This window comes from Anas platyrhynchos, chromosome 1 (assembly GCF_047663525.1).
Source record: "Anas platyrhynchos isolate ZD024472 breed Pekin duck chromosome 1, IASCAAS_PekinDuck_T2T, whole genome shotgun sequence".
NCBI lineage: Eukaryota > Metazoa > Chordata > Aves > Anseriformes > Anatidae > Anas > Anas platyrhynchos.
Window position 1 is genome coordinate 57,229,367 of NC_092587.1, and position 25,391 is coordinate 57,254,757.

Sequence of the window (25,391 nt, forward strand, 5' to 3'; positions counted from 1 at the left end):
CATAAAGACAGCATAAATCATGTAAAGCATTCTCATTTACTTTTTCTTTCTTTTTTCTTTTTGCAGATGGGGCTTGTAGAGTAGAGTTGCAGTCAAATGTCTGCTCCAGGATATTTTAGTTGAACTGTGTGAGTCCATTAAACAAATGTAATGGCTTTTTGGAAAGAAGTGCTGCGTGTTTCAAACCAAATGTTTTACATAGAGAACATCTGGGTAGCGCTGGGTGTTTGTATGTAGAGCACATCAGACAGCAGCCTTAGTGAGCTCAGCTGGGAGGTTGCCTGGGATGTAGTTGTAGGATATGACAGTTCAGTTGTTGTAGGGAATAATTCCTATGAAGTATTGCCATAAACCGAATGTTTGGCACAAACAGCTCTATCTTTGTTTTACTGCACACCCAAGTTATTCTTCTTATCTACCCAGCAAAACTCTAAACAATGTTTAAACAATGCAGTAAATGTTGGCACCTCACGAGCAGCAGCGTGCCCATTAAAGCAAGCTTGGAGAAAGCAGCGTGAAGGGGGAATTCAGCTCACTCAGTTTTCAGGGATTCCTGCCACGGACAACGCGGCATGAGTGAGTGATGAATGCAGTATGTGCAAGTGCTGTGGAGGGTTGAGCTGGAAGTGATCGACAGTACAGTGGTGTTGCGTGCTGTTGCTTTGAGGAATGTGAAAACGCAAAACCGGTGATATGCGCACAATTAGCCTGACATTAGGGTTTGTTGGGGCTACTGGAAGAACTTGAACCTAACTTGAACCTATATTAACAAGCCCGCTTTTATTTTGCGACATCAGAGGTGCTATACTTCCAGGAAATGTAGGAAATGTTGAAAAGAGTTTTATTTGGGTGTCTGTTCTTAAATTATTTCTGCAGTTTAGCTGAGGAATGCACGGCTCAAATGAGATGAAAGTTGTAATTTCCAGAGTAGCGATGCAGCTTCCCCTTTCAGGATTGTTTAAGTAAAAAGTTAAACAAAGTGGGTTAGGCAGTCTTTCGCTCCAGTCCCTTGTGGACAGCAATTCACGTTGTGCAGCACTGCTTTAATAGTTCTGCTCGGTACGACATGATTTGTGGTATTTGCCGCGATGAATTTCTGGCCTGAGCAGCGTGAGAGGGAATTGCTCCTCACTCGGAGGAAGGTGGTACATCCAAGTCTGTGTGAAGGTCGCTGGCAGGGTGAAGCGGGAAGCCTGCGCTGCTGCTGCTGCACTACCTAACAACTTCGCTTTTGGCACGGGGACCCCAGAAAGCCGAGTGCTAACTCTCCCTCGTTCAACCGACCCCAGCCAAAGCGCAGGCCAAAAAAGGTGTTTGTGCGTGTTGAAGAAGGGGGCAACGGTCCTGGAGATCGCGCAGGCTGGGGGAGTTTGCCAAAAGCTTTCCATCCCTTTCTTTAAAAATAAACGCAAAGCGGTTTGCTGTTTCTCCCCTCCAAGGTTAACGCTGCCCATAACTGCTTATAACAACTGCCTGTAGTTTTGCACTTCTCTTGTAGTGAGCTGGAGTTATGCTTTTAAAGCTGCAAAATTGCATGACAGCCAGCCACTTCTTGGTAGGAAAGCGTAATTCAGTTCTCCCCATCACGTCTATTCCAGACCCTGCTGGCTGTGGGGAGTGAGAGTGTTCCTGTTCCTGTATTATTCCCTCCACTGAGCCATTAGGGTGGCCCTGGTAAATTACTTCTGATAAATAAAAGGGAACAACAGGAGGTTTCTCTACCTTCAGGGGTATAAATATTTCTTAGAAATCAGAGACGGATGGGGAAGAAATGTTAGCAAAGTCCTTTCCTCCCTCTGTAGCAATTCCACCGCCTTCTGTCATAAATTCTAGGAGGGTCCCTTCCAAAAAGGGACCATTAAATAGGTAACATCCAGCCTGGCCAATGCAATACTGGAGCAGTGCTTTTACAAAAACAAATTTAATACTGCAACGTGATCTGCAAGGCCTGGAGCAAAATAACCTGGGTGAGGCTTGATACACACGGTTGCCAATCTTTTTGTTTTCCAAGAGTATTTTTCCAGATAGGATGTGGGTCTACGGTTCACTAGATTCCCACCAGGAAATGTTTATATTTTGGTCCTTCTTAGAATTTAGTAAATTATACAAGATGTAGGTGCTTCTAAGCTGATGGTCTCGTGTCGTTAACCCTTCCAACTATGCTGTTTATACACCTCCATGTACCTTCTGTGATACAGTCTCAGTGGCCCACCATCTTTGCGCAATGAATGCTTGCTCATTAATGATAATCCAAAGCCTAAGCTCTAAGCTCAAGGTTAAAGTCTCTGCATGCTTCAAAATTCCACCAAAGGTTATTTAGGAACTTGAGGTGGTCAAGCAGTGTAGCACTGGGTGTTGGGTTTTGATTAGCGTTGTAGTACCTGAAGGACATTTCTCGAAGAAAGAATCTTTTCAAGTTTTTCATATCCTGTTGGTGAAATAACACTTTCTTTCTCCTTTCAATTAACTCTTAGCCTTCTTTGAAGGACTGCAGAACCGGGAGAGCAAAATTAAAGGATCCACACAATACCAGGTGACATAGCATTTGTGCCAGAAGGGATGTTGTAAAGATGTGCAGAGCTCTTAGCAGTTCTGAGGCTTCCCTGAACTCACAGACACTTCAGGGAAAAGGAGAGAATAAGCTGAATTACATTTGTTTACCCACGACTTCCTCAAGCAGAAGTTACCAAGTGAATGAAAATGCACTGTCAGGTGGCTTCTTGGAAAAAAAAAAAAAAAAGTGTTGTAAAAAAGTGTTTAAACAAAGTCCAACTTCTTTCCTTGTTTAATGTGAATTACAGCCTTGCAGTGATATAGCACCTTTCACCTAAACATATGCAAAATCACTTTGGAGACTCTGGTAACTGCTCAGGTTACCATTATTTAGCAATTATTTAGCAGCACGTTGCAATAGTCTGCAGCAGTTGCTTAGAGGGTGTGAATATCTCCATTTCCAACTTAAAATATTGGGAGGAATTGCAGGAGACTGTCCATTTCAGACTGGAAATAGATCCAGGCTCTGGGGCTTTGTACCCCTCTTCTCAAGAAAGTCATAAAGGGCTTTTTCTACAGAAGTAGCCAGGATCTTGGTTTTGCGTTTCATTCCCAAATCAGTGCCTCGAACAGTGTGCGCTCCTACTATGGAGGATTACTTCAGTGTGATTCACTGCTTATTCACAACTAAAAAAACAACTTTGAATTAAAATCCCTCTCTGTTGCCCCAGGTTAGCATTTTGCATGAGATCAGCAGCTTTGGTAGCTGTGAGATCAAGCCTCAAATGAATGTGAGATCTATCTTCCAGTTTTCGGAGGGGGAATCTGTAATATCCATGTAACACTGAGAACAGTAAACTTGGGGCTTGTGAATTCCTTCACTCCTCTTTAACCTGACTTGCCAGTAATTTAATTAGTGCTAACCAGTCTGCACACTGAGTTGCAGAAGTTAAAAGACCGACACATGATTCACTTCCAGTGACTTTTCCTCTTTTGCACATGTGCTGGATGGAGCTGCACTGTATTTGGAAGTTGATCAATAGCGATTGCACAATTCTAACCTTATTTAAACTATGATATAAACAGACATGATAGAAACGGATGCTACCAGGTTTTTTCCTACTTATAAGTGAAGTCAGATTTTTTATTTTTTATTTTTTGGTTCCAACAAAATCGTAACCTGGAAGAAAAGCAGTTAGACTTTGTGTAATCCCAATGCAGTGTAGCATTTGGCTTTTGTAAATGTGGAAGCCAAAAATAAACATCTGCTTGGCAACTTCACCAGAAGTTAACTATAAATGCAGTTTTCGTCTTCTCAGCGAATGTGGCATACAGTGCTGGTTGACATCTATTAAGGAGGAAAGATCCATAGCTGAGGTTGCAGAGCTTTTTTTTTTTTTTTCCTTTTAATTACAATTAGGAACCTCCACTGCAGCAGGAAAATCCCCACCCACGTTTCTTTCCAGATATAATACCTTATGTGCCAAAACATTAACTTTCCTTGAAAGTTTGGAGGTAGCTGGATGGGCTATTTGTGAGTTATTAGATTTTGGAAAAGAGGTGGTCTTCCATCAGTCTGACATGACAACCACAGCACTTTCTCGTGGCCATATTTTTCCCAACTTTCTGTAGTACTTTAGAATTAGATTGTGAGTCTGTTCTTTTGCAGAGCAGGTTATCAATATGTTAAAGTGTTAGGTATTGCATCTTTGGATATTCAGAAGGATCATGCCAAGACAAAAGTAAGCATAGTGGCTCCTCTCACCGGGCAGATGAACTCTGCGTGAGGCAGGGACTCTTCCAGCATGCCAGTCTTGGCCTCCAGCTCTAGCAGTGCTAGCTGCAAACATCTCCAATAAACCTCATCTGGTCCAGCCTCTATTTTCCATTGAATCCCTTGCAACCCCAGCTGCTACCATGGCAGGCAGGACTTCATTAATGTCATATGAAAAGCTTTCATTTTGGGAAGGGATAGATTTTTCAATAGATTTCTGACTTGCATTAGTAAGCTGTCAATTTCTGAATTCTGCAGCCCTCCCTTCCCTCTGGTTTGAAGATCCACTGAAAAAATGAATTGATTCAATGAAAAAATCAATAGCCACATTGTTAACCTGTGTTTTTAAATGCTCTTGAAAAGCAGATCTATACCGACCCAGATGAATGGTTTCTTTCACTCCTAATGATATATCAGTCCTGAAACGATTAATACAGAGCCGTAAGTTGTGCCAGGTAGTGAGGACGACTCAAGGCCAGGCTTCTCAGCTTGCAATGAAAAAAGGTCTGCCGGGCAAATTTGTCAGAGGATGCGTGGTGTAAATATGCCAGCCTTCATATGCAGAGCTGAGGGCAGCAGGTACAAAACAATGAAGGGTTATAAATTTTGCAGCAGGGCAGTCGTTACTCAGGAAATGTGCACACAAGGCCTGTGAACAGGCACCGTATGCGGGGGTGAGGAAAGAAGCGGAGGAAGGGTGTTGTACATGTTCCTCCTGGCACCCACTTTGTATGTGTACAGCAGAAATGTGCTAATCTGGTGCTTTCTTCTTGTTAAACTTGGTTCCATGGGCATTTTTCTGTGTGAATAAAGCCACCTAGAGAGAAGATCTCACCCCTTGCCTAGCATTTGTGATTAGCTGGTTCCTCTCCACTTGCTGAATCTCCATTTACGTACAGTAGCAGCAACCGTGTCCTACAGAACTGGGAAAGAGCAATTACAACAATGGTAAAATGACCCCGGTTCTCAGAAGAAGCACTGGTACTTTGTGCCTTAGCTTATGCAAATGGAATTGTGATTTCACATTTATCCCATAGACTTGGGACTTCTAGTGCCCAGGTGCAAAGGTGAGAGTTTTCCTACAGGTAGTGAGTGATCGAGGAGCAGTAAATCAGCTTTGGCTTTCAGAAATATAATCTTTTTTATGTCATACTTTGGAAAGAGGGGAAGGAAGCAGAGAGGTGCTGGTGTTCTCTATTTGCTTTTACCGTACAGAATGAGACAGTTGTAAAAAAATACCTTTGCCTCTTAAAAGCAAGTGAAGTTGAAAGGTGCATCGAGGCATGTGCATCCTCACCCTTTATGCTTGCAGCTGCTGCCTGTTGGACAACGTTTTGTCTTTGCTACCATCCATGTAAGGCCACCAACAGATGTGCAGTGGGACAGAGCACCTGAGATTCGGGTCATCAGAGTCTCATTGGGTGTGGATGGCACCGTCTGCCCCTTTGAGCATCTTCCCCGCTTCTTGCTTGGTTTGCCAACCTATCAAACAAAGGAGTCGGGCCGTCGATAAATAATTAATTAGGATTTTGTTGCATGCTTGGCTCCCAAGCAGCATCGCCATGGAGATGATCTGGCTTTTAGGATGTGAAAAGTAGCAATCTCCAAAACAATGGCATTGTGTCAACCTTACCCTTTTTCCCTGAAAGAGAGCTCTCAGGGATGGCAAAGCAAAACACGCGATGCCAGGTGCCGATTTCGCATCAGCTCACAGTGGCCTCGCGTCCAGCTTCTCAGTCAGTGCACGGAGCGTTTTCAGTGGCAGTGCAGAAGCACAACCTGCACGATGCTGTTCACTGCTGCGTTTGGCCTGGGATGGGATTCTCAGGACAGCTTTTTTTTTTTCCTTCATGTCAGGGAATACAGCAAAGAAATACTCATGGGAGAAGAGACTTAAAAGAAGTCTGGATGGATCCTCATCTGCGGGGATGCCTTTGCAGAACCTGTTGGATGCTTGGCATCCCATGGCTCCTTCTTTCCACCTGGAAGGCCCAGGGGCCGGATAGGCAGTTATTCAGCCCACTCCCTGCCTTTCCTTTCTCTTCCTTGTGCAGCCCCTGGAAGTGCCCTTTCAGTGCATTCAGTGCATTATCAGCATCCCCCTCCTTATCGTCTGATTGCAGCACCTCGGGGACCACCCAGTTTCATGGCTTTGTTTCTCTTCCTCTTCTGCTGGTGATGTCTGGGCCAAGAGCCATAGGCATTTTCAGACTCCCCTGGAAAAAGTACCATAGGCATTTCCAGACTCCCCTGGAAAAACATAACACGGTGCCAGACGTTATTCTTTCTTGCTAAGCTCCACGGAGCTGGAGAAAGAACAATGTGCCTTTTCTCTCCCCACCCCCAGACATCCTCCGCTCTGCCTCTTTCTTCCCCTCGCCTCGATCCACCTATTCTTTACCTCCCCACCCTTGCTGGCACTTGCCACATGGCACTTCCCACCTAGGAGTCTCAAGGAGAGGAAGCGGAGCTGTGAAACTGGCCGGGTTTGCCCATTTCCCATTGCTGGGTGGGGCCGGCCCCCGCTGGCAGCGTGGGGAAAGCCGAGGTTTATGGCTGCACAACCCTTCCCTCCCGCTGCACCCGGAGAAAATTGTGTGCAATGCCGTTCATTCAGCCACATTTCTGACATATCTCCCCATGACAGCGAGACATTTTCCCTTCCTCGAGGGACTGAGCTCCCTTCCCTGCTGTCATTTTCCCCGCTCTCCACAAGGCTGTTGCAGTAACCCATCGGCATTTGCTCCCGAGCACGGGCGGTATGCGCAGGGGCTGGACCCAGCTTACAACTCACAGCCCCCGCAGTGGAGAGGAGCAGTTTGTTCATATCTTACCACAGCCCTAAAAATAGCCCTGGGAGATAATAGGAGTGGAAGATAGCTTTCGACGGGACTGAATGTACTGCACGCGGAGGCTGCCGGGGGAGGCGGTGGCATTCAGGTGGCCGGCCTGGGTTACAGCAGCAGCCGCCTTAAAAATCTGGGGCTTTCTGCAGCGTGGCGAATTCCACCTTTGTTTATATTCACGCATCTTGGCTGGAAATGAGGCAAACATGAGTTCATTAATTAAAAGCAAACGTACGAACCGGCTTCCTGAAACCAAGAGACGTAGCTTAACGCTCTGAAGAAAACTTGTTGCTTATCTTAGGAGCGACGATGCCAGCAATGACTCAGCAGACCTGGAGATGTGATCTGGAAGTGGGCACCTACTGCCTGCTCTGCCCTTTGCCAAATGTTCAGACTTTGAGATGTTTTGCTGTTCACTGTGGTCTTAATTTGCCTTTGTAGAAGAAAATTCCACGCGTCTGCTTTGCCCAGCAGCCAAGAAGCTCAGAGAGGAGGAGACGTTTCTCTTACAGATAGGACTGAATGTACAGGAACCTTTGCAACCGTCGTGTTTTTGAAGTATTTATAGCTCAATTCATGTTATTTGTACCAAACAAAAGCAAAGAAGCATGAAGCGTATTGGAAAATACTTCATAATCTCTCTACACCAGTTCAGAGAGCGAGTATAAATCCTCTTTCCAGCAAATGGAGACAGGTAATTTATTGCAGCCTTGAAGTGAGCAGCTTATTTCTCCACGCTTCCTGCCCAGCAAGCTCTGCAAGCTGACTCATGGAGGGGTAGGGAGCCAAAAGCTGTGCTCCCTCTTTCCTATCTGCTTCTGGAGGGCAGAGCAGTGGGTGAGCGGCAGCTGTGATCAAGCAAAGCCCTTTGGAAGTGCCTGGCTCGACTGGAGGTTCACAGCCCCCTGCTTTCTCTCCCTCATGCCGTGCATTTTGGGGAAGGTATTCCCTGTATTTGCTTACCATGTAGGGGCTGGTACCTACGTGTGAGGGTGGTTTATGTCCATCCCTGGTGCTCCTTTCTCCCCTGTTACCTGCTGTGGCCTTGGGACTCCATTGCCACTGGGGCTGCAGAGCAGATCCCAAGGATGCTCCTGCTGCATGGGGCTGGCAAGGGACAGTGACACAATTGTTTTGGTCTGTTGGCTGAGGATATTTATCTCACAAGGGTTCTCCTAAAGGGGAATGTGTATGCGTGTACTTGCATGCGTGCACGTAAGCAGTAAACTCTACAACTCGATTAAGACCATCAAGTCATTCAGGCTCAGTCCCCACAGGGACCATTGCATGGTCTAGTTTTGAGCTGTGACCTTGCTACTTATGCATATATTTAACTTTACACGTGTGAGCTATCCCACGAAAGTCAGTGGACTGCTCACGTGTGAAGTTAGGCATGTGCTAAAGCGTTTTGCCAGAACGTGTACCGGGGCTACAGGGGCTCTGGGTGAACTTGAACCTATTTTGCTAGGGCAAGAGGCTTTGGATTTCATTAATAAGAACCTGATATGGTACTCTGTCTGAAGGCAAGGTCTTGGAGTTATCTGAAATTCTCATTAAGACAAGAAGCTAGGAAAAATACAAATTCCTCCACTAGTAAAGTTACTAAAAATACTCTAATTAAATTATCTAAGTCCTAAAACCAGTAAAATACATCGAAGAAGTGTGGTAGAGGTATAAGCACAGTGCTCTGAGAGTACCAAAGGGACTAATAGCACTTTCTCTGCAGATCTGGAATATTTTAAGTAGTTAATGTAGCTGATGTAAAAAAAGCATATTGCATTTGCCCTACTCTTGTTTCACATGCGGCGACCCTTGGTACGTTTTGATGGTGCACACACTGGAGCTGTTGCAGAGAAAGCAAGGAGAATAATCAAGCAAGCAAGAAAAGGACATAAAGAATAGACAAACAAGTTCTTTCATAAGGTATTTCTCAATTGAGATTACTTCTTATTAGGCTGAAGTTGTTCAGGTTCGTCGTGTACCGTGTCTGGCAGCAGTCCAGAGAGCTTTTGAAAAAAAGGAGCCAGCTCTGTTGGGTGGTAAAAGCACTATATTTTCCAGAATTTAATTCTGAGTAAAACACAACTCACAGAAGAAATTCCATTATTGCTATTTGTCTTACAACCAAACAACAAAAAAACAGAGAGGGATCTTATTTTGCTCAGAGAGATGAAAGCAATGACATACCCCGAACGTGATCATGACTCGCATCGCTTCTGTGAAATACTGAAAAATACACTTGTCTGCTTTCTTGTTTGTGCTGCTGTCTTCACATCAGTGAACTTAAGCCCACAGACCTTTGCCGACGCAGCCTGAGCAGCCTGCTACAGGTGAACGACACTTGGCTGGCAGAGATCCCTCGCGTGGAGCAGAGGAGCCAGCGCGAACACCGCTGTGCGCCGTCCTGTTGCGCTGCTAATCCTCTTTCGGGATGCCTCTCTGACAGTGAAAGCCTGCTGACAGCAATCACTCGCTCGCTGGCCTTTCGGATCAGGTCACCCTCAGGGCTGTGCGCTCCTGGTAGTCCTTGAGCCCATCCCCTTGGGAAGGGAGCTGTGTAGGCCACCAGGCACACAGTGCGAGGTAGAAAGTGTTTGCTGAGATGTGTTCGAGCTGTTCATTTCCCTAAGACTCTTTTTGAGGGGGAAAATAGCAACTGGACATGGGGAAAGCTATCAGAGTTGGCCTCTAATGATGCTGTGGCTTGGTGGGCGAGATGCTCCTATGATGTGTTGCGGTTTGGGAGAGCAGGCAGCAATTCCTGTGCTGCCACAGTCCTCGTTCCTTTAGGAGTAACATCAGCTTTCCCTTTCGATTTCCTCATCTTGTTCCTCAAAGAAAGTGAATAGCACCATTTCATCACTTGCTGCCCAAGGCCTAAATAATAAATGGCTGCACTGTGCTTTGAGCATCTTCATGTGCTACGCAAATACGCAGCGGTAGCACTTCATCAGTAGCTGTGAGTGTCTCAAGTCTTGCTCCAAAATGGAGCGCTCTTCCTGGTAACTTCCCATCCCTCTGTGAAGGGACACTGCCTCCTTTGCAGAGCTCCTGCTCTAAAAGCCAAGTCTTTTGAAATCAAAGCTCCTAGGTGCATTAACCACTTTTCTACGTGGGCTGCGAGACCGTAAACTCTGTGGTCCTGCAGAAAAATATCTGCCCGGGCAAAACATCTGTTTGCATTTGAAGATTCATCCAAACACGTATTTACAGAGCGCTGCCGCTCTTTTCAATCACATTTGCATTGCAGTATCTAAAAATATATGTTTTCACATGTGCAATTATTCCTGAGAGGCCATTTACAGTAATTATGTGTAGACTTACAAAAGTCCCGTCTGTGAAGCACAGAGTCAAGTTGGTGGGAGATTGGCATGCCCTCTGGGGTGCCGTTATTACTTTACCAGCCATGAATGATGAAGAATTTGCACCCCGTTGTATATTTGACAATGAAACCCTTCTTAAATTCTTCCTCGGAGCCAAGTACAAGGCTGTCTTTTAATAAAAAATGTGTTTTTACCCATGTCTATATTTATTTCTCGCAGGAATGCACATACTGCTCCAAGAGCCACCCACGTCCTTCTTGTATACAGGGTGTATTTGCATTTGCAGCCTGTCCCAATGCAAACATGGGAAGGGAGGGGGGGGAACCCAACCTTGTCTTTACTGCTAGTTGCCTTCTCCATCTCTATAAGCACTTGGAGATTGCCTGGATCGCTCATTCAGTTAAGACCTGCTGCATTACCTTTGCTAGAAATATGTCTAGTGTAGGTAAGACCACAGTTATGTTGTTACTTTTAAAATCTCAGTACCAAATTTTGGGGTAAAGAGGAAGAAAAGAGGTGCTTTGATTTTTGCATGCAAATCAGTTTGACCCTTGATTTCTGCTTTTTTGTTCTGCTGTCCTAACGCAGGGTAGCACTTGAGCATGTGCTTCATTTTAAGCACGTGCTGAAATCTTTGGCAATTCAAGGGGATGGGGCATATGCTTACTGCTTTTTTGAACAATGTTGCTTTTCAGAGTTGAAGGTCTCGTAGGAAACCCAATCCTTTAAAGTAGCTCCTGTTTATGTACATTTCAATTTCATAACATTGCAAGTTTTCCCCTTCTTTCTTCGATATCCTTGATGCTACATCGCCTAATGAAAACAGCACTGGTCATGCCACTTGCAGTTACTGAAGCAGGCAGTGAAAGTACTTTTTTTTTTGAGGGAACCGGGGAAATCACATAAATCACAGATTTGCAAATGTTTTCCCAGGAGAGGTCCGCAGTAGTTGGCTGCAGAGAATGACAAAAGCGTTGTTTACCCATAAAGGGGTGGTCATCTCAGCAGGTCAGTGATGCTTTTCAAAGACGCATTGTTGATCTTAAACGAGCTGATAATTTATTCCCTGAACTCTGCCTTACAAAAATAAAACAGGGTAAATATTGAGTATAATAAAGGCCATGCTGCTATTCAGCCTGCACAATGCCCTCACCTTCCCTCTCACACCACCTTCTCTCCATTGTTGGCTTGGGCATTTCTCAAAGGGCATGAGCTGACCTCGGCAATTATTTATGGCGTTGTTCAGATAAGCCCCTTTTCACAGGCAACCTACACACACTCACAAGGGCTGTTATAATTTGAATTTATATTGCAAGTTCAGCTATCACTTCCTCTGTTCCCACCCTGCCTTTTGGAAAGATACCCAGTCACACGATGTGCTTGTAAAAAGGTTGCTGATTGAGGAAGGATGCAGGAAGGATATGGTTTTGCAGTGATTGCATAAGTGCTGTGGAGGGCCTGAAGCTTTGGGTTTATATGAGGACGAGATTAGATGTGAATTTCTAAGATTTATTTCTTCGGATTTTGAAATAAGTCTTAACTCACGAGCAGTTTGCCTTCTTCAGAGAACCATGGAGCAACCCACGTTAATGCGGTTCTCAGTGTACTAGCATGGACAAATATCTATTTTGTCTGGGTCTTCTGCCTCCTTTCCATCAGAGATCTCAACTTCATTTGTGAGAAATTGTCTCCAAAGTTTCTGTTTGAAATTGTCAGATGTGGTCATGTCAAACTGAATGCTGTTCCCATCAAAGGCTGTTGGGAGTTTTACTGTTTGCCTCTGTCCTTAGGCTAACAGAGGTCCTTCCAAACAGTGCTGTGCTCCCCCTCGGTGAAGTCCTAATACCTGAAGATCTTAAAATTCGTGCCATCCTTTACTGTAATGATTGTGCATTTATTCCTATAAAAAGAAGGAGCTGGGGTGTGGAGGTTTGTATGTTAAAACTTTGTTTTGGTCATTCCATGTTCTGCCAACATCTAACATCTGTATTTATTTTTTGAACTCTCCTTAATGGATTATATGCATCTGTTCAGTTCCAAGAATAATGCTTGATTTCCTGAATTTATAGGTTGCAATAAAATCCATTCGTAAGGACAAAATTAAGGATGAACAAGACATGGTTCACATCAGACGGGAGATTGAGATCATGTCATCCCTCAGCCACCCTCATATCATCACCATATATGAAGGTCAGTGAATGCAATACTCCTCTCCAACTTCTCGGTTATGTTCTTCCGGACCTGATGTTCATGTTTCTTGAGATCATGCACCAAACCCTTACTCCTAGTGTAACCTCTTACCAAAGGGACTGTTTGAGTACTGCCTTCCCTCTGAACCATCGGTGTTTCACAGATGCATAACCCTTTGCCTGGAGCAACTTCTTCATGTGTGAATTATCTGCTGTGTCTGTGGCAGGTGGAAATCATTGCATCTGTCATCTCATCTTGCTCCCATTGAAAGTTCAGTTTAATTTCACCCTTGCTCACATTAGCCCCATGTCAGTTTATGTCCCCAGCCCTTCAACCAGTCCTCATGGACTTTTCTTCACAGGGCTCCACAAGACCAGCCTTGTTTGCTCTACTTAGCATGGGCAATGCTGTATCTGTCTGTAAAGTCTCTGAAAGCTCTTTGCATTTTATTTATGAACATGTATTTTTCTTAAGTTTGGTCCTCCCTTACCTGCCAATTAGCCTTGCTGGTTCTGTTTGCTGCTTTTTTCCCCTGAATCCAAGCATCCACTTCCTATCTACCCCTGCATGGTTTTCTGTCAGTCTGGTCACTGGCATATCATTCTTATTCCTTATTCCTGTCTTTCTATTATAACTCCTTTCTTCCTGGGGCATGGCAGTGAAGCCTGGTAATTCCTGGCTCTGGAAGCTGCTGCTCCTTGGTTTAGAGCAAGGAGCAGGAAGCCAGGGGCATTTTTCCGTTGTTCTCCTGTTTGTTTGTTTATATATTTATAGAGTATCACCCTGTAGGAAAATATCCCCCTCCTTCCTTCCTTCCTTAAGTCTGTAACATCCCAGAGCTAAATAGCTCGGGCTGGGTACGTGCTAAAAGACACTGGCTGAGAGGTCCACTGCTGGGTCTCCATAAGAAGAGCAGCAGCACCGTGGACCTGGGCTGTGGGCTCCAAAGGTCTGGAGGGACTCAGGTTGGGTGGCCTCCTCCCAGAGGATCACCTCTTCCCCCACGTGCAGAACAGGCAGCCTGAATTTAGCCCTTCATATTTACATACCCATGAGGTAAACACTCAAGGTGATGATATGTATATGGCAGCTCCACTCCGAGAGTCAATACAACTGATTAAAACAAGGGCTGGCTTGGAGTACTGTTACAGTATCACATATTGAGTTATTCAAAAGCATGTTCTTTTACTTGAAAAGAGATGAATATCTGTCTTTTTATTGAATAAACTCATAACAGGATCTGGGAACAGAAAAGGGGAGGGATGCTGTGTCAGCATGTGGGTTGCAAATGGAACAAAAGTTATTTCAAATGTGCACGGGAACTCCAAAAGAAAAAAGATTAAGCATGCTGCGGTGCTTTGACCAATTGCCCTTCTCATCCTTAGTTTGAATAGCTTTTACTGAGTTAAAACATTTGTAAAAGTTAAAAAGATTACAGCATTTTTAAGAAGCAGACAGTAAAATTCTCTGGGAGCAAAACTTTCCCCTCCGGCCCCACAGAGGGAGGAGTGTCGCTTCTGCAGCACAACCGGTGCAGTTTTGCAGTGGAGGATTCATCCCATCTCCAGGAGGGCAAGTTGTCTATGGCAGGTGACATCGCTTCCTTCTGCTCTGCTCTTGTGGTCTGTCAGCCAGCAGCAGCCCTTTGCAGAGACAAACCTGGAAGCGGTTTTTCTCTCATTTCTGGAAGGTTTTCCATTCTGTTGCTGGTTTGTTTCCTTTTAGTTTTCTAGAAAGCAGAGCAGCCTTTCATGGCTTCGTGTGTTTAACTCATGACCTGAAGGGGTAGGCAGTAGAAGTCAGCTGCTTGGTTTGGCCATTGGAAGACCGTATTCCACAGAGCAGAGGAATAGAGGCTGTACTCATCCAGCCTTTCCAGGCAGTCAGATTTTGTAGCCAACCTCTTGCAGCCAGCGCTGTAACGCTGGTTATTGTAGTACTGGGAAGATGTGGGGATGTGCAGCCGAGTCCCGAGGAGCACTTACGTCCTGCCCAGAGATCAGGATGTGAGTTCAGTGACCCTTAAGCATGTGCTTCTCAAGTGTGTGCTTCATTTCAAGCCTGAGAGTATATTTGTGGTAAAGTTATGGGACTACATCTAGGGTTGAAGTATTTGTATCCTATTGAAGTGGGATTTTAAACACAATTGTCTGTTCCTCTTGAGTGAGGCAATAAAAAGTGATAATATTGCAATCATCTGACTTGAAATGTTGAAGTTACGCTGTCCTCAGGCGTGGGCTTCATCTTGCCAAATTTAAGCCATTCAACATTCAGGCAGTTGGGGCACACTAGAAGTCTATTTCTTCTCCCCAGTCAAGAGATATCAGTGTCTACACAAGGTGGTTTGCTCCCTGCTGGGAGATATTTTTTCCGATAGGTGGGATAAATGACATACTGGAGGTTCCTTTTGGTGGCAGATGAGGTTTAGCTGACTAACTTAAATTAGATGCTTAACTTTTAGTCTGAAGTCACCCTGCAGGTATCTTTCTGCTCTCTCATTTTTACTGTAGGCAATGAGACCACCACCGTGTGCCTGATAGCACTTTCTGTAGGTGCCAGGTGGCACTGAGTCTATCTAGCACGGACAATGCTGCCTCTCTCTGTAAATATCTTTGAAAGCTCCTTGTACTGCATTTGCAAACCTGTGTTTTCCTTAAGTAGGATCCCTGTTTAGGCACCCTTTTGACCTGCCTGCTTAAAAGCAATTAACCTTTGAATTTGTCAACTTGATGTAAACACAAGCTTATCTTTTTTTTTTTTTGATACCAAGCAAATTTGGATGGGTGGAAGCAAAGCTTTCCAGTCTAACGATATTTTTTGTAATCAAATCAAAAGCAACGTATCTTACCCATTGCTGTGAGGGTAGATGTACTGTTCTGAGTCCAAAGAAATTCCAACCTCTCAGCAGGGCTGTAATTGGCAATCTGTCGAGTGCGGCTGCAAGGGAAGTGCTCTTTCAAGTGACTTTAAACTCCTTGAAAGGGACTGGATAAATGAAGCTGGCTTTGCTAGCAGTGTTCTGATTTCAGGACATAAATTTTAATTTATAGAATAATGCCTCTGTCCATTCATCTGTCTGTCTCCCCCCAGCACCGCCTTCCTCTGCCCCATTTCTTTTTTGCCTTGAAAACTCTGGGATTTGATAATAAAGCCTTTGAGAGCTAACATATTTTTCCAGGAGTAGCCTGAGTGCAAAATCTGTTCCATCTGGCAATACTTTATAAAAGTTAAACCGGGGAAGAGCATAGGGCCTGATTCTGTAAACATTTAAACATGTGTTGGACCAATCATGCAAGTGAAGTTATGCTTGGGACATTCGGGAGGGAGCTCTTGAGTCTTTGTAGTATGAAATACAGTGCCTACGTGAGTGTTTCTGCGCAGGAAGAGTTGTCCTTGGTCAGCGTAACCATCCAGAAAAGTTCATCCATTTGCAAAAGACATTTGAAAATGAACAGGTTATTTGCTAACATGCTTGTGGAAATAGTTTAACGAAGATATTCCCTGAAGAATGAATAAATATTAGGATCACAATTCAGTGCCCGTGGAACAGGGTGGCATTAACATGAGTGAGTAACCAAAGGAAAGCACGTGCTTAAGTGCTTCGCTGGATTGGGGCCAGGATGCTTAGAGGAGTGCTGGACCCTTTACAGCAACAAGGCCCAAAAAAATGAATTTCCCATGTAAGAGGAACTTCCTACTTTTTTGAAGTCATATTTCTGATATTCTTAAGAAGAAGAAATTAAAAAAAAAAGCAGCAAGGTGCTCCATAAGTATCTCCAAGCAGGCAATGACTTGAGTGAGTCGACATGCTTTGGTTAACCAGGAAATCACTTCAACTTTTCTGTACTCCCAAATGCCAAAGACGACGGAAGGAAATCTGACGGTGTGTGCTGATGGTGGCATGATATTTCACAATGCTAATTTTACTTGCAAAGCACATGTTCAATCTCACACTTTGTAACAGACCTTCTGTGTGAGGAAAAGGAAGGGAACAGTTGGTGTTTTGGATGCCTGCAGGCCTCTCTTCCATGCAGTGCTGCGTGAGTTGTGTTGGTCAAGGCACCACGTTGAAAGCATCCATGTCACAAAAAAGCCAACCAGGTAGCATCTGGCAAGGTGCATGAACCTTGCTGACAAAGCTGGGTTCCTGCAGCAGCCTGGCTGTGTGTGTCAGGCTAACAACGTGGAGGCAGGCCCAGCCTCTGCTATTGTGTTTCAGACGTAATCAAAACAAATTTTGATGCCTAATTACTTGATCCCTTCTGCGTGCAAAACACCTGAAAAAGTCAATACAAGTCCCATAAAACATCACGTGGCTGACTGGGCTTCTAACAAGATTGATGAAAGTTGGAAAGCTGGAATGTGCTTTTTTTTTTTTTTAATTTAGCCAAGAGAAAGTACTTCAGCAGTGACAGTATTTAAGCACGTTTCTAATTGGTTTCCTCTAATTATGTAGGCTTTTGACCTTAGAGTGCTTTATTTCCATTGTTTTCACCTGATAACATCCAAGAACACAAAGTAATATTTCTAGAGTCTGATGATAGTAATGAAACGAATATGAACAAACTTAACTCCTCAGTTATCATACCCCACCTTTATAAATTTCCTCTCATTCAGGATGACCTCCTAAACAATGTTTTGTCTGACTTGACATGAACCCAAATGCTTGAGATCACTGGCAAGTTCAATTCAGACCTCAAAACGATGGCAAGCAGCAATTAAATGTATTTCTATCTTTCCTCACGCAGGCCTCCCACTGCAATGTAAATGTTTGCTTGTCTGAGGTTCCTCAGCAGTTTGTAATCATAATTAACAAAAAAGGGGGAATTAGCTCATATTCTTTGCTGAAACAAAAGACAATTAGTGTAACATGTAGTATTGTGGCTGAAGTAGCAACTCAATTTTTCTCTCCTTCCTTTTTAAATAGTAGACAGGCAAAATGTGCATATCCTCAGTCTCATTCTTTGAGAAACAGCCTCGTCAAGGATAATGGTTCTCATTTTGATTTAATCCCCTCACTAGGGAGTAAATTCTAGCATGCCGTCTGATTTAAAATGATTATTGCAGGATCTTAACTACATTCCTTTAATTTAAGAAGGGATGCAGTAAGGCCATAATTCAGGAAAGCAATTTAGCATATGCTTACCTTTAAAACCCATACTTTTATCTTGTTATCTTCAATTATAATTAAGCATATGCATAAATTTAAGCATATGCACACAAGTGGTTTACTAAATTGGACCTTGTATTTTTTTCACGGCTGCTACATGTGCTATTCAAAAACAGCCATAAGCTAATAATAATAGTAAATAAATAAATAAATAGTACAGTTGTCAAGTATTTTTACATTAAGGGGCTGTAAACCTTTTCAAACAGTCAAGAACACAGAGGACACATGGGGCTGAAATTCTAAGGTAGAAAACACTTTTCAGTATTCATGTGTCTTTTTGAAGAATAATTCTTGCCTTATTACACAAGTGAGGCAACTGGGTCATACATGACTTTTCTGAATGAAAAGGTTATTCTAGTCTGCATCTCTAAAATTAAAAACAAACTCGCTCGTTCTTTTGATTTGGCTGACCTTTAATAAAAGAGCATTTTGTAGCAGTGGAAAGGTACTTCTGTCTGCGGCTGTTAGGAGAGTAATAAAAATACCGCTGAATGGAAAGACACCAGATGGAAGGAATGTCAACATACTGGAACTAATTTAGGAGATTGCTCTGATAGAGAGCAAAGGCATGAGGAGAATTCAAATGGTTCCAGTGCGAAGAGATTGGCCGCCCCTCTTAAACTAACAAACTAAAATCCTTACCCCAGGGTTACATGTAAACCAAATGGAATCAGCCCGCGAGGAGGTAGTCCATTAAGGGGGAAAAAAATCCAACCCCCTCGGCACTCGCTCTGACTTGAGCATCCTGTAAGCTTGCGGAAAGAGCAAAAGCTTTCTGCTTTGTTTTGCTATTTAAATTTTGTAGTAAATAAGTCCAAATAAGTGAACTGCTGTAGTGAAGAGATGTCCAATGTAGTACAAAATCTTTCTGACTGATGTTTGCAAAACCATGTCTGTGTGGGCTTTCAGCACTTTGGCGGTAAAGTCCATCTCTGGGAGCATGTAAGCTGGATAGTGAGTATGTTCATCCAGTGCCAAACTTGTCCTGGGCAGTTTCAGCAGAGGTGATGCCTGTGTGGCTCTTTCCTGTGTAGCTTTTTCCTACTGCCTTTCAGCAGTAGGGATGAAGAAGATGGAAAGGGAAAGGGAAAGGGAAAGGGAAAGGGAAAGGGAAAGGGAAAGGGAAAGGGAAAGGGAAAGGGAAAGGGAAAGGGAAAGGGAAAGGGAAAGGGAAAGGGAAAGGGAAAGAAAGGAAAAGAAAAAAGACAAGAAAAGAAAAGAAAAGACAAGATGAGAAGAGAAAGAAAAGAAAAGAAAAGAAAAGAAAAGAAAAGAAAAGAAAAGAAAAGAAAAGAAAAGAAAAGAAAAGAAAAGAAAAGAAAAGAAAAGAAAAGAAAAGAAAAGAAAAGAAAAGAAAAGAAAAGAAAAGAAAAGAAAAGAAAAGAGAAAAGAAAAGAAAGAAAAGAAAAGAAAAGAAAAGAAAAGAAAAGAAAAGAAAAGAAAAGAAAAGAAAAGAAAAGAAAAGAAAAGAAAAGAAAAGAAAAGAAAAGAAAAGAAAAGAAAAGAAAAGAAAAGAAAAGAAAAGAAAAGAAAAGAAAAGAAAAGAAAATGCGCTGATCAGCAAGAGCTCCCTTCCTAGTGCTATTTGGAAGATGGAAAGCTGTAGATAGAAGCTGAGTTCATCATTTCATGGCCTCTAAATATAAATAAGTGGAGAGATTATATCCAAGAATTATTACTATAGTAGAACAGCCTGTGAAAGAGACAGATTGTTGACGTTACAAAATGTACTCTGTCTCAGATATGTCTTTGGTAGTGAGAAGTGAAGTTCTTTCCCAGTTTCACATTTCTGTTCTTCAATGAGCTCTGAAGCCAACAGATTTGGTTTCAATTATCAGCTGAGAAGTATAGAAATTTTGTCTTTTTTTTTTTCTTCTTTTTTAAATAAATAAACAAACACGTTAGAGTTATGGGAGGGATTTAAAGAAAAGCTGTAAGAAATCTTTCCTTGACCACTGCAACTTAAGGACCCTTTGCTGCTTGTGCGGAGCACTGCTCTTAGTCCCTGCCAAGGCTCCTAGGGCTGGACAGAGCAAGCACAAGCAGGCTCGTAGCTCACTGGAAAATGCTGTTTCTCTGTGCATGAAGGCAGCACTCTTGCTCATCTCAGGGACTGTCATATCGCAGCCCTTGTATCATACCCAGCATCACTTGACAGCTACGGCAGAGGTGGTGCAGCAGCCCTCCCGCCGCACCGAAGCCTTGCTGCAGCCCTCTCTGTGTATCTCGGCTTGTGGAGTGGTAGAAAGAACCACAGTGGCTCAAAAATAAATGACGCACAGCTTGTAGCAAGTGTTTTTCCCGCTGCTTTCTCCTCTGATGTGTGGAGCTCATGCCTGGTATCCAAGCAACTCCTGTCTCTCAGTAGGTGATTGACGGGCCATCTCTGCTGCTACCACCTGTCTGGGTGCTGATACCGGCACTTATCTTATTTAACCAGCTCTGTTTGCAGAGTATCGGTGCTTGGAAAGAAGCAGGAGCGACCCCACCTTTCTCATACACAACCCCCCTCCTTCCCTTGACCTTGGTCGGGGCTGCGGAGCAGCTGAAGGCCGGCCTGCGTGACATGGCCGACGCATCGGCCACGAGCGGCGGGGCCTTCGTGGAGCAGGGGACCCTGCCGGAGCCATGCTCCTCCACCAGCAGTAGCTGCAGCAGGGTTCAGGCACGCTTCGAGGCGGGGGCGAGTTTCGGAATGAATATGCAGTAGAGTGGCAGATAATAAATCATCCGCAACGAAAACAAAGAGCGAACCAAGCCGTCCCAGAAGCTGTATGGAGGCAATCTGTCCGTCATCAGCCTGCAGGTTACAACCCAGGTGTTAACAGGGCAGTATATTTATTACCTCATTATTATTTGCAGTAAGTCAATCCAGCCTTTAATTAATGCCCTCCTCTCTTCCCCCAGACGTTGGCCACAATGCTTTCTTGGAGTGTATGTTTATAAAACTGCACACTGTGCTCAGAAGGGAAATTTAGAAGTGTCTGGATGAAGCCTGCCTGGCATCCTAACTGCTGCTGTGAAAATCATGGTGTACATGTCTGATGGGCTGAGAATTGCCAGAATACCACCTTGTCACGTGCCTGATTGTTTTGACCACTGAATTCCTTTATAAGTGTGTTTGAGTGTGTATAGACATAAATCCTACTGCCTTTCCACTCCCTGAACCTTCGGTGGGAGCTCTCAGTTAAGGCATTTTTGTACACTGTTCAGTTCCCTTTCTGCAGGAAAGTAGCTGTACACCTTCTCGTGAGATTCAGCTAATATGATGGAGGTGCTCTAAACTGAAATGAAGCAGTTTTTAAAGAAAATTCCTCCCACCTCCCTGAAAAAAAAAATAAAATGATTCTCCATTCACCTCTATTAACAGTGGAAGAGAGAAATTACTGTGCAATTCTCTAACCATTCAGCTACAGTCATGAAGACTGAAGAGCCGAGAGCCCCTTCTCTGGCTGTGTCCCTCTGGTGAGGCAAACAGCCCCTAGAGCTCAGGATGCTCCTCAGCTGGTATTGTTAGAGTGTGCACTCCTGTAAGAGTCCGCTGAGATCCATGCTGCTATGTGGCTAGTTCGCCGTATGCATGCATCATATAATAACTCCTAACTCATTGAACCAGCTGTTTGATCGTGTTTTGTTTTGTTGTTTTGTTTTTTTTAAAATCAAATTTCTTGAATAAAAGCATTTTCAGTGATTTGTCTCAGCTTACTGAGACTACTTTTCGCTTTCCTACACAGCTCTGTTTTTAAGAACCCTTTCCAAGCTCAGCGCAGTGAGTCTGTGCATCAGTGGTAACACATCACAGCACTTCCGTTTATGACACAGGGTATGTTCAGTTTTTCCCAGACAATATCAGTCTGTCATTCTTGGAGAGGATACTGTAAGCATAATCCATCCAGAGACAGCTCTTCCAGTTTCTGAAGTTTATTGTTAATGAGGATGCACATAGGATGTAATCACTGGCAGAAGCCTCTGCTTCGGGGTACAGCAAGGCCAGCAGACGAGTGAGCGGCCAATTTTATCTGGCTGTTCACTCTCCCTTTTATCAGAGCTGTTTGGCTGGGGTTCAGGGGTGTTAGAGGGAGCTGCAGAGGCTTTGGCTTGCGGAGTTGAATGACAAGGTGTTGGAGGACATGAGACAAAATTGAAGAGCAGCAAATGTCTACACATTGAGAGAGGCAGCTTTACAATTCACTGCAAAACCTGAGGTGTTTTTCGTTTTGTTTTGTTTTGTTTTTAAACCCTAAGGACTACTGGCAGGGCTTTGCTAAAGAGATACAGGAAGGATTGTTCCAGTAGGGCTGGTCAGAACTAGCATCCGTTTGTAATAACCTCCGTAACCTCATTAATTTGAAGATGTTTTGCTGCCAGTGTGACATGGCTTCAGCATGCTGCTGCCACAGAATAAAACAGAAGGAAAGTCACCACGTTTTAACATGAGCAGTGGTTATTTATGGCAGGTGCAGGATGTTTGCAGTGGCTTGTGGAGGATTTTTGGTGTCAGAAGGGAAAAACAGTTTAGCAGCCAGAGCATTATGGCAATTTGAGACTTCTCATGGCCAGCTGTACTAGATTAAGTGTTTAGTTATCTGCAAGTCCAGTGAAGTCCTTGACAGCACGTGGCATGAAGTACCCTGAGCCCCAAAGAACAGGCACGCTGTGACGTGTATAAGATCAATGTTCCTTGCACCGCTTACGTGGGAGCTGCGCATCGCTGCCGGCTCTGCGCAAGTGGCAAAGGACATATCTACAGCATGCAGTGGGACCTGCGGCAGGGGCTGGACGTAAGTGAGCACCAGGATGAGGTGTGTGCATGAGATGGATTGCAGAGCCACGCTGAGAAGAGCTGTACGGCTCTGGAGACAGTGCAGCCACTGCTAGCTCAGGTGTCTGTGCCCCGCGTGCTGCTGCACAGAGCTGGACTAGAAGAGGATGCCTGCATCAGTGCGTTTGTTGGGTTTTGGTGGCAAGTGAACCAACAGTCATTATAAGCCAAATTGCTATTCTGTATCAGGCAGTCATTGAAGGCAGAGTCTCTTATCCCTTTTATTAACCCTTTCCAAATGGTGTGATAGCTCCTGATTCCTTCTGTCACCTGGCCCCGAGAGGACTACAGACAAGAGGCAGTCCCTGTTGGAGCCAGGTGTCATTCAGGTGTCATTGGCACAAGTGTCCACCTCACCTCACCAGGATAAAGTTGGCTTTGCCACTGTTGCCCTGTGTTGTATTGGCAAAGACCTTCTTTCATCTAGCTGTGTGAAAGGCAGCAGCTCCTCAAAGCCTTAACTTCCTTCTCTTCATCTGAAACATTGTCACCTTTCTAGGGAAAAAATTAGCTTTGGATTTAGGTTTTGGGATTGTCTGTTTGCAGGCTGCAGTGATGACACAGGATACGTTCAGTCATCCTAAGTCTTCTTCAACCTTTAAAGTGTTTTTAAAAGGTATTGGATCAACTGTGTTTTTGTTTTTTTCTTTTATCCTGTGCAGTGTTTGAAAATAAAGATAAGATTGTGATCATCATGGAGTATGCAAGTAAAGGAGAGTTGTATGATTACATCAGTGAGAGGCGGCGGCTGAGCGAAAGAGAGACAAGACATTTCTTCCGACAAATAGTCTCTGCTGTACATTACTGCCACAAGGTGAGCAAAGGATTTGATATTAAAAAATGCTATTTGAAGGCTGAGTAGTGATTATATTTCAAAGCACGTCTGTGGCAACAGCATTCCTTATTAAGTATGACAGCATGTGATTATATCAGTACACCAGAAGAGTGAAAGTGCTACAGTAGTTCTCTGCCTGTTTTTAAAGACTAAGGGTGTTTTCCTGTGTTATGGCATACTACCAGCCACACTCTTACATTAGCCCTACATCCCATTTTTCCTGTGGAAGTAGTTCTCGTGACATAAAAAAACAATTAACTACATTAGCTAGAAAATGCATTACATAGACATTCTAGTACATTAATATTAATATGTGCAAATTAATGACAATTCACAATTTCAATGTGCAAATGAAGAACTTTATAAAGTATATAAAATATATGAAAGCAAAATAGTCTGGAGAAAGCTATGAGTGTTCAGCTTTAGCATGTACTCACTAGTTAGAAATAACTTTTCCAGATGTAGGAGGAGCACCAGAAAGATACCCTTTGCTAACGACTTTATCCATCATGGTACCCAGTAGAATAACAATGTAAGCAATTAAACCCAAAGTAACTGACTGGCTGTCATGGACTTTTATCCCTGCTGCATACAGCCAAAACTTGCATGAGGCTAAAGGCAACGAGCAGCTAACACAGTCTTTTATTTGAATTCTTGAACATTTTCATCTCCATTTGAATTCTGATAAACAAGGCAGATTTTCAAAGTCCTCACTGTGAAGCACTGAAAAGCTGCAGTGGCCTTTTTGGTACAGTTAATTTTTCCCAAATTTCTTCAAAGAAGTCTCTGACCTAAACCCAGCTTGTTCGTTTTCATCCCTAACACTTACAGTCTTTTAGGATTTTAACTCCCCTGATCCACACGGCTGCACACTGGAGGAAGGAGGGCTTTTGTAAGGACTAACGTCATTGACAGATATTGTTTTCTGGTGCCTGGGAAGAATATATTGCTTTCATGCAGTGGGGGCAGGATCCGGGCTGGAATTAAGTTCTAAAAAGACCCCCCCCCCCTCCTGCTGTTTTACGGGCTTTGTGGGAGGACAGATTCCAGTCATTCTTCCCTTAACCACACACCAAGTGACTAATACATCGCCTGTCACTAGTCACTGGGCCGTGAGTGTTATGACAGTGAAATCAGCCCTGAAATGCAGATGCAAAGACCACCCTGCCAGCTCACCTTTGATTTGCCCAATATTTTCTTATATTCTGTTTCTTCCTTCCTTATTTCAGAACGGAGTTGTCCACAGGGACCTAAAACTGGAAAACATCCTTCTTGATGACAATTTTAATATTAAGGTAGGATTCTTTCTCTCATCTTCTCAGAATGGATTTGCATGTTTTGTAACATTTTTATCCAAGGTATTAGAAGATCCAGTGTTATGGCAACAGCTACTAAGCAACAGCATCTGGCAAGAGGCTCAGGGGTTTGGAGGTTGGGGAAAGAGCACCATTGGTGATGAGTCAGACACGCTAACTGAAACTGTGCAAAATTTGGGGGAGGAGGCCCTGTCCTTCCACCCAAAGACCACGATTCTCCAAGCAGCATCTATTTACTGGTGGAAACAGCAGCACGTTTTGTGCAAATTAGTTTATTTTACAAATGGTATTATTGCTGACTGCTGCTGGGGCTAGAGAAAAAAACAACCTCCTGGTCTACAGGGTTCAAGTGCCTCCTACAGAACACTCTGAATGTCCTTTTGATCATGGCTGGAAAATAAGCAAATAGAGTTTCAAAATAAACCTAGTAAAGCACATGTGCTTCATTAGGAAGTGGCCTTGGAACTCCAGACACAAACGTATACTTTGGATAGTGATGTCAGTGATGTCACTTCCATGTCATTGCTCCCCAGTGAAAGCATGGGAATGACCTTTTTTCCCTTCTTCTTCCATTTTTGCTAAAAGCTGCAACACAAAGACAAATAATGCAGGGATTAGAGAA

General features: G+C 43.7%; 1 protein-coding gene across 2 annotated transcripts in view; it reads left to right on the forward strand.

Moving 5' to 3' along the window:
- The window catches only part of NUAK1 (NUAK family kinase 1), a 48,370-nt gene that overhangs the window by 11,239 nt on the left and 11,740 nt on the right, over nucleotides 1-25,391 (forward strand). For both annotated transcript variants that reach the window (XM_027449656.3, XM_072038382.1), the window contains 3 exons: nucleotides 12,506-12,626; nucleotides 23,281-23,432; nucleotides 24,683-24,748. In XM_027449656.3, the coding sequence (XP_027305457.3) occupies nucleotides 12,506-12,626; nucleotides 23,281-23,432; nucleotides 24,683-24,748 (339 nt within the window). The remainder of the gene's footprint in view (nucleotides 1-12,505; nucleotides 12,627-23,280; nucleotides 23,433-24,682; nucleotides 24,749-25,391) is intronic.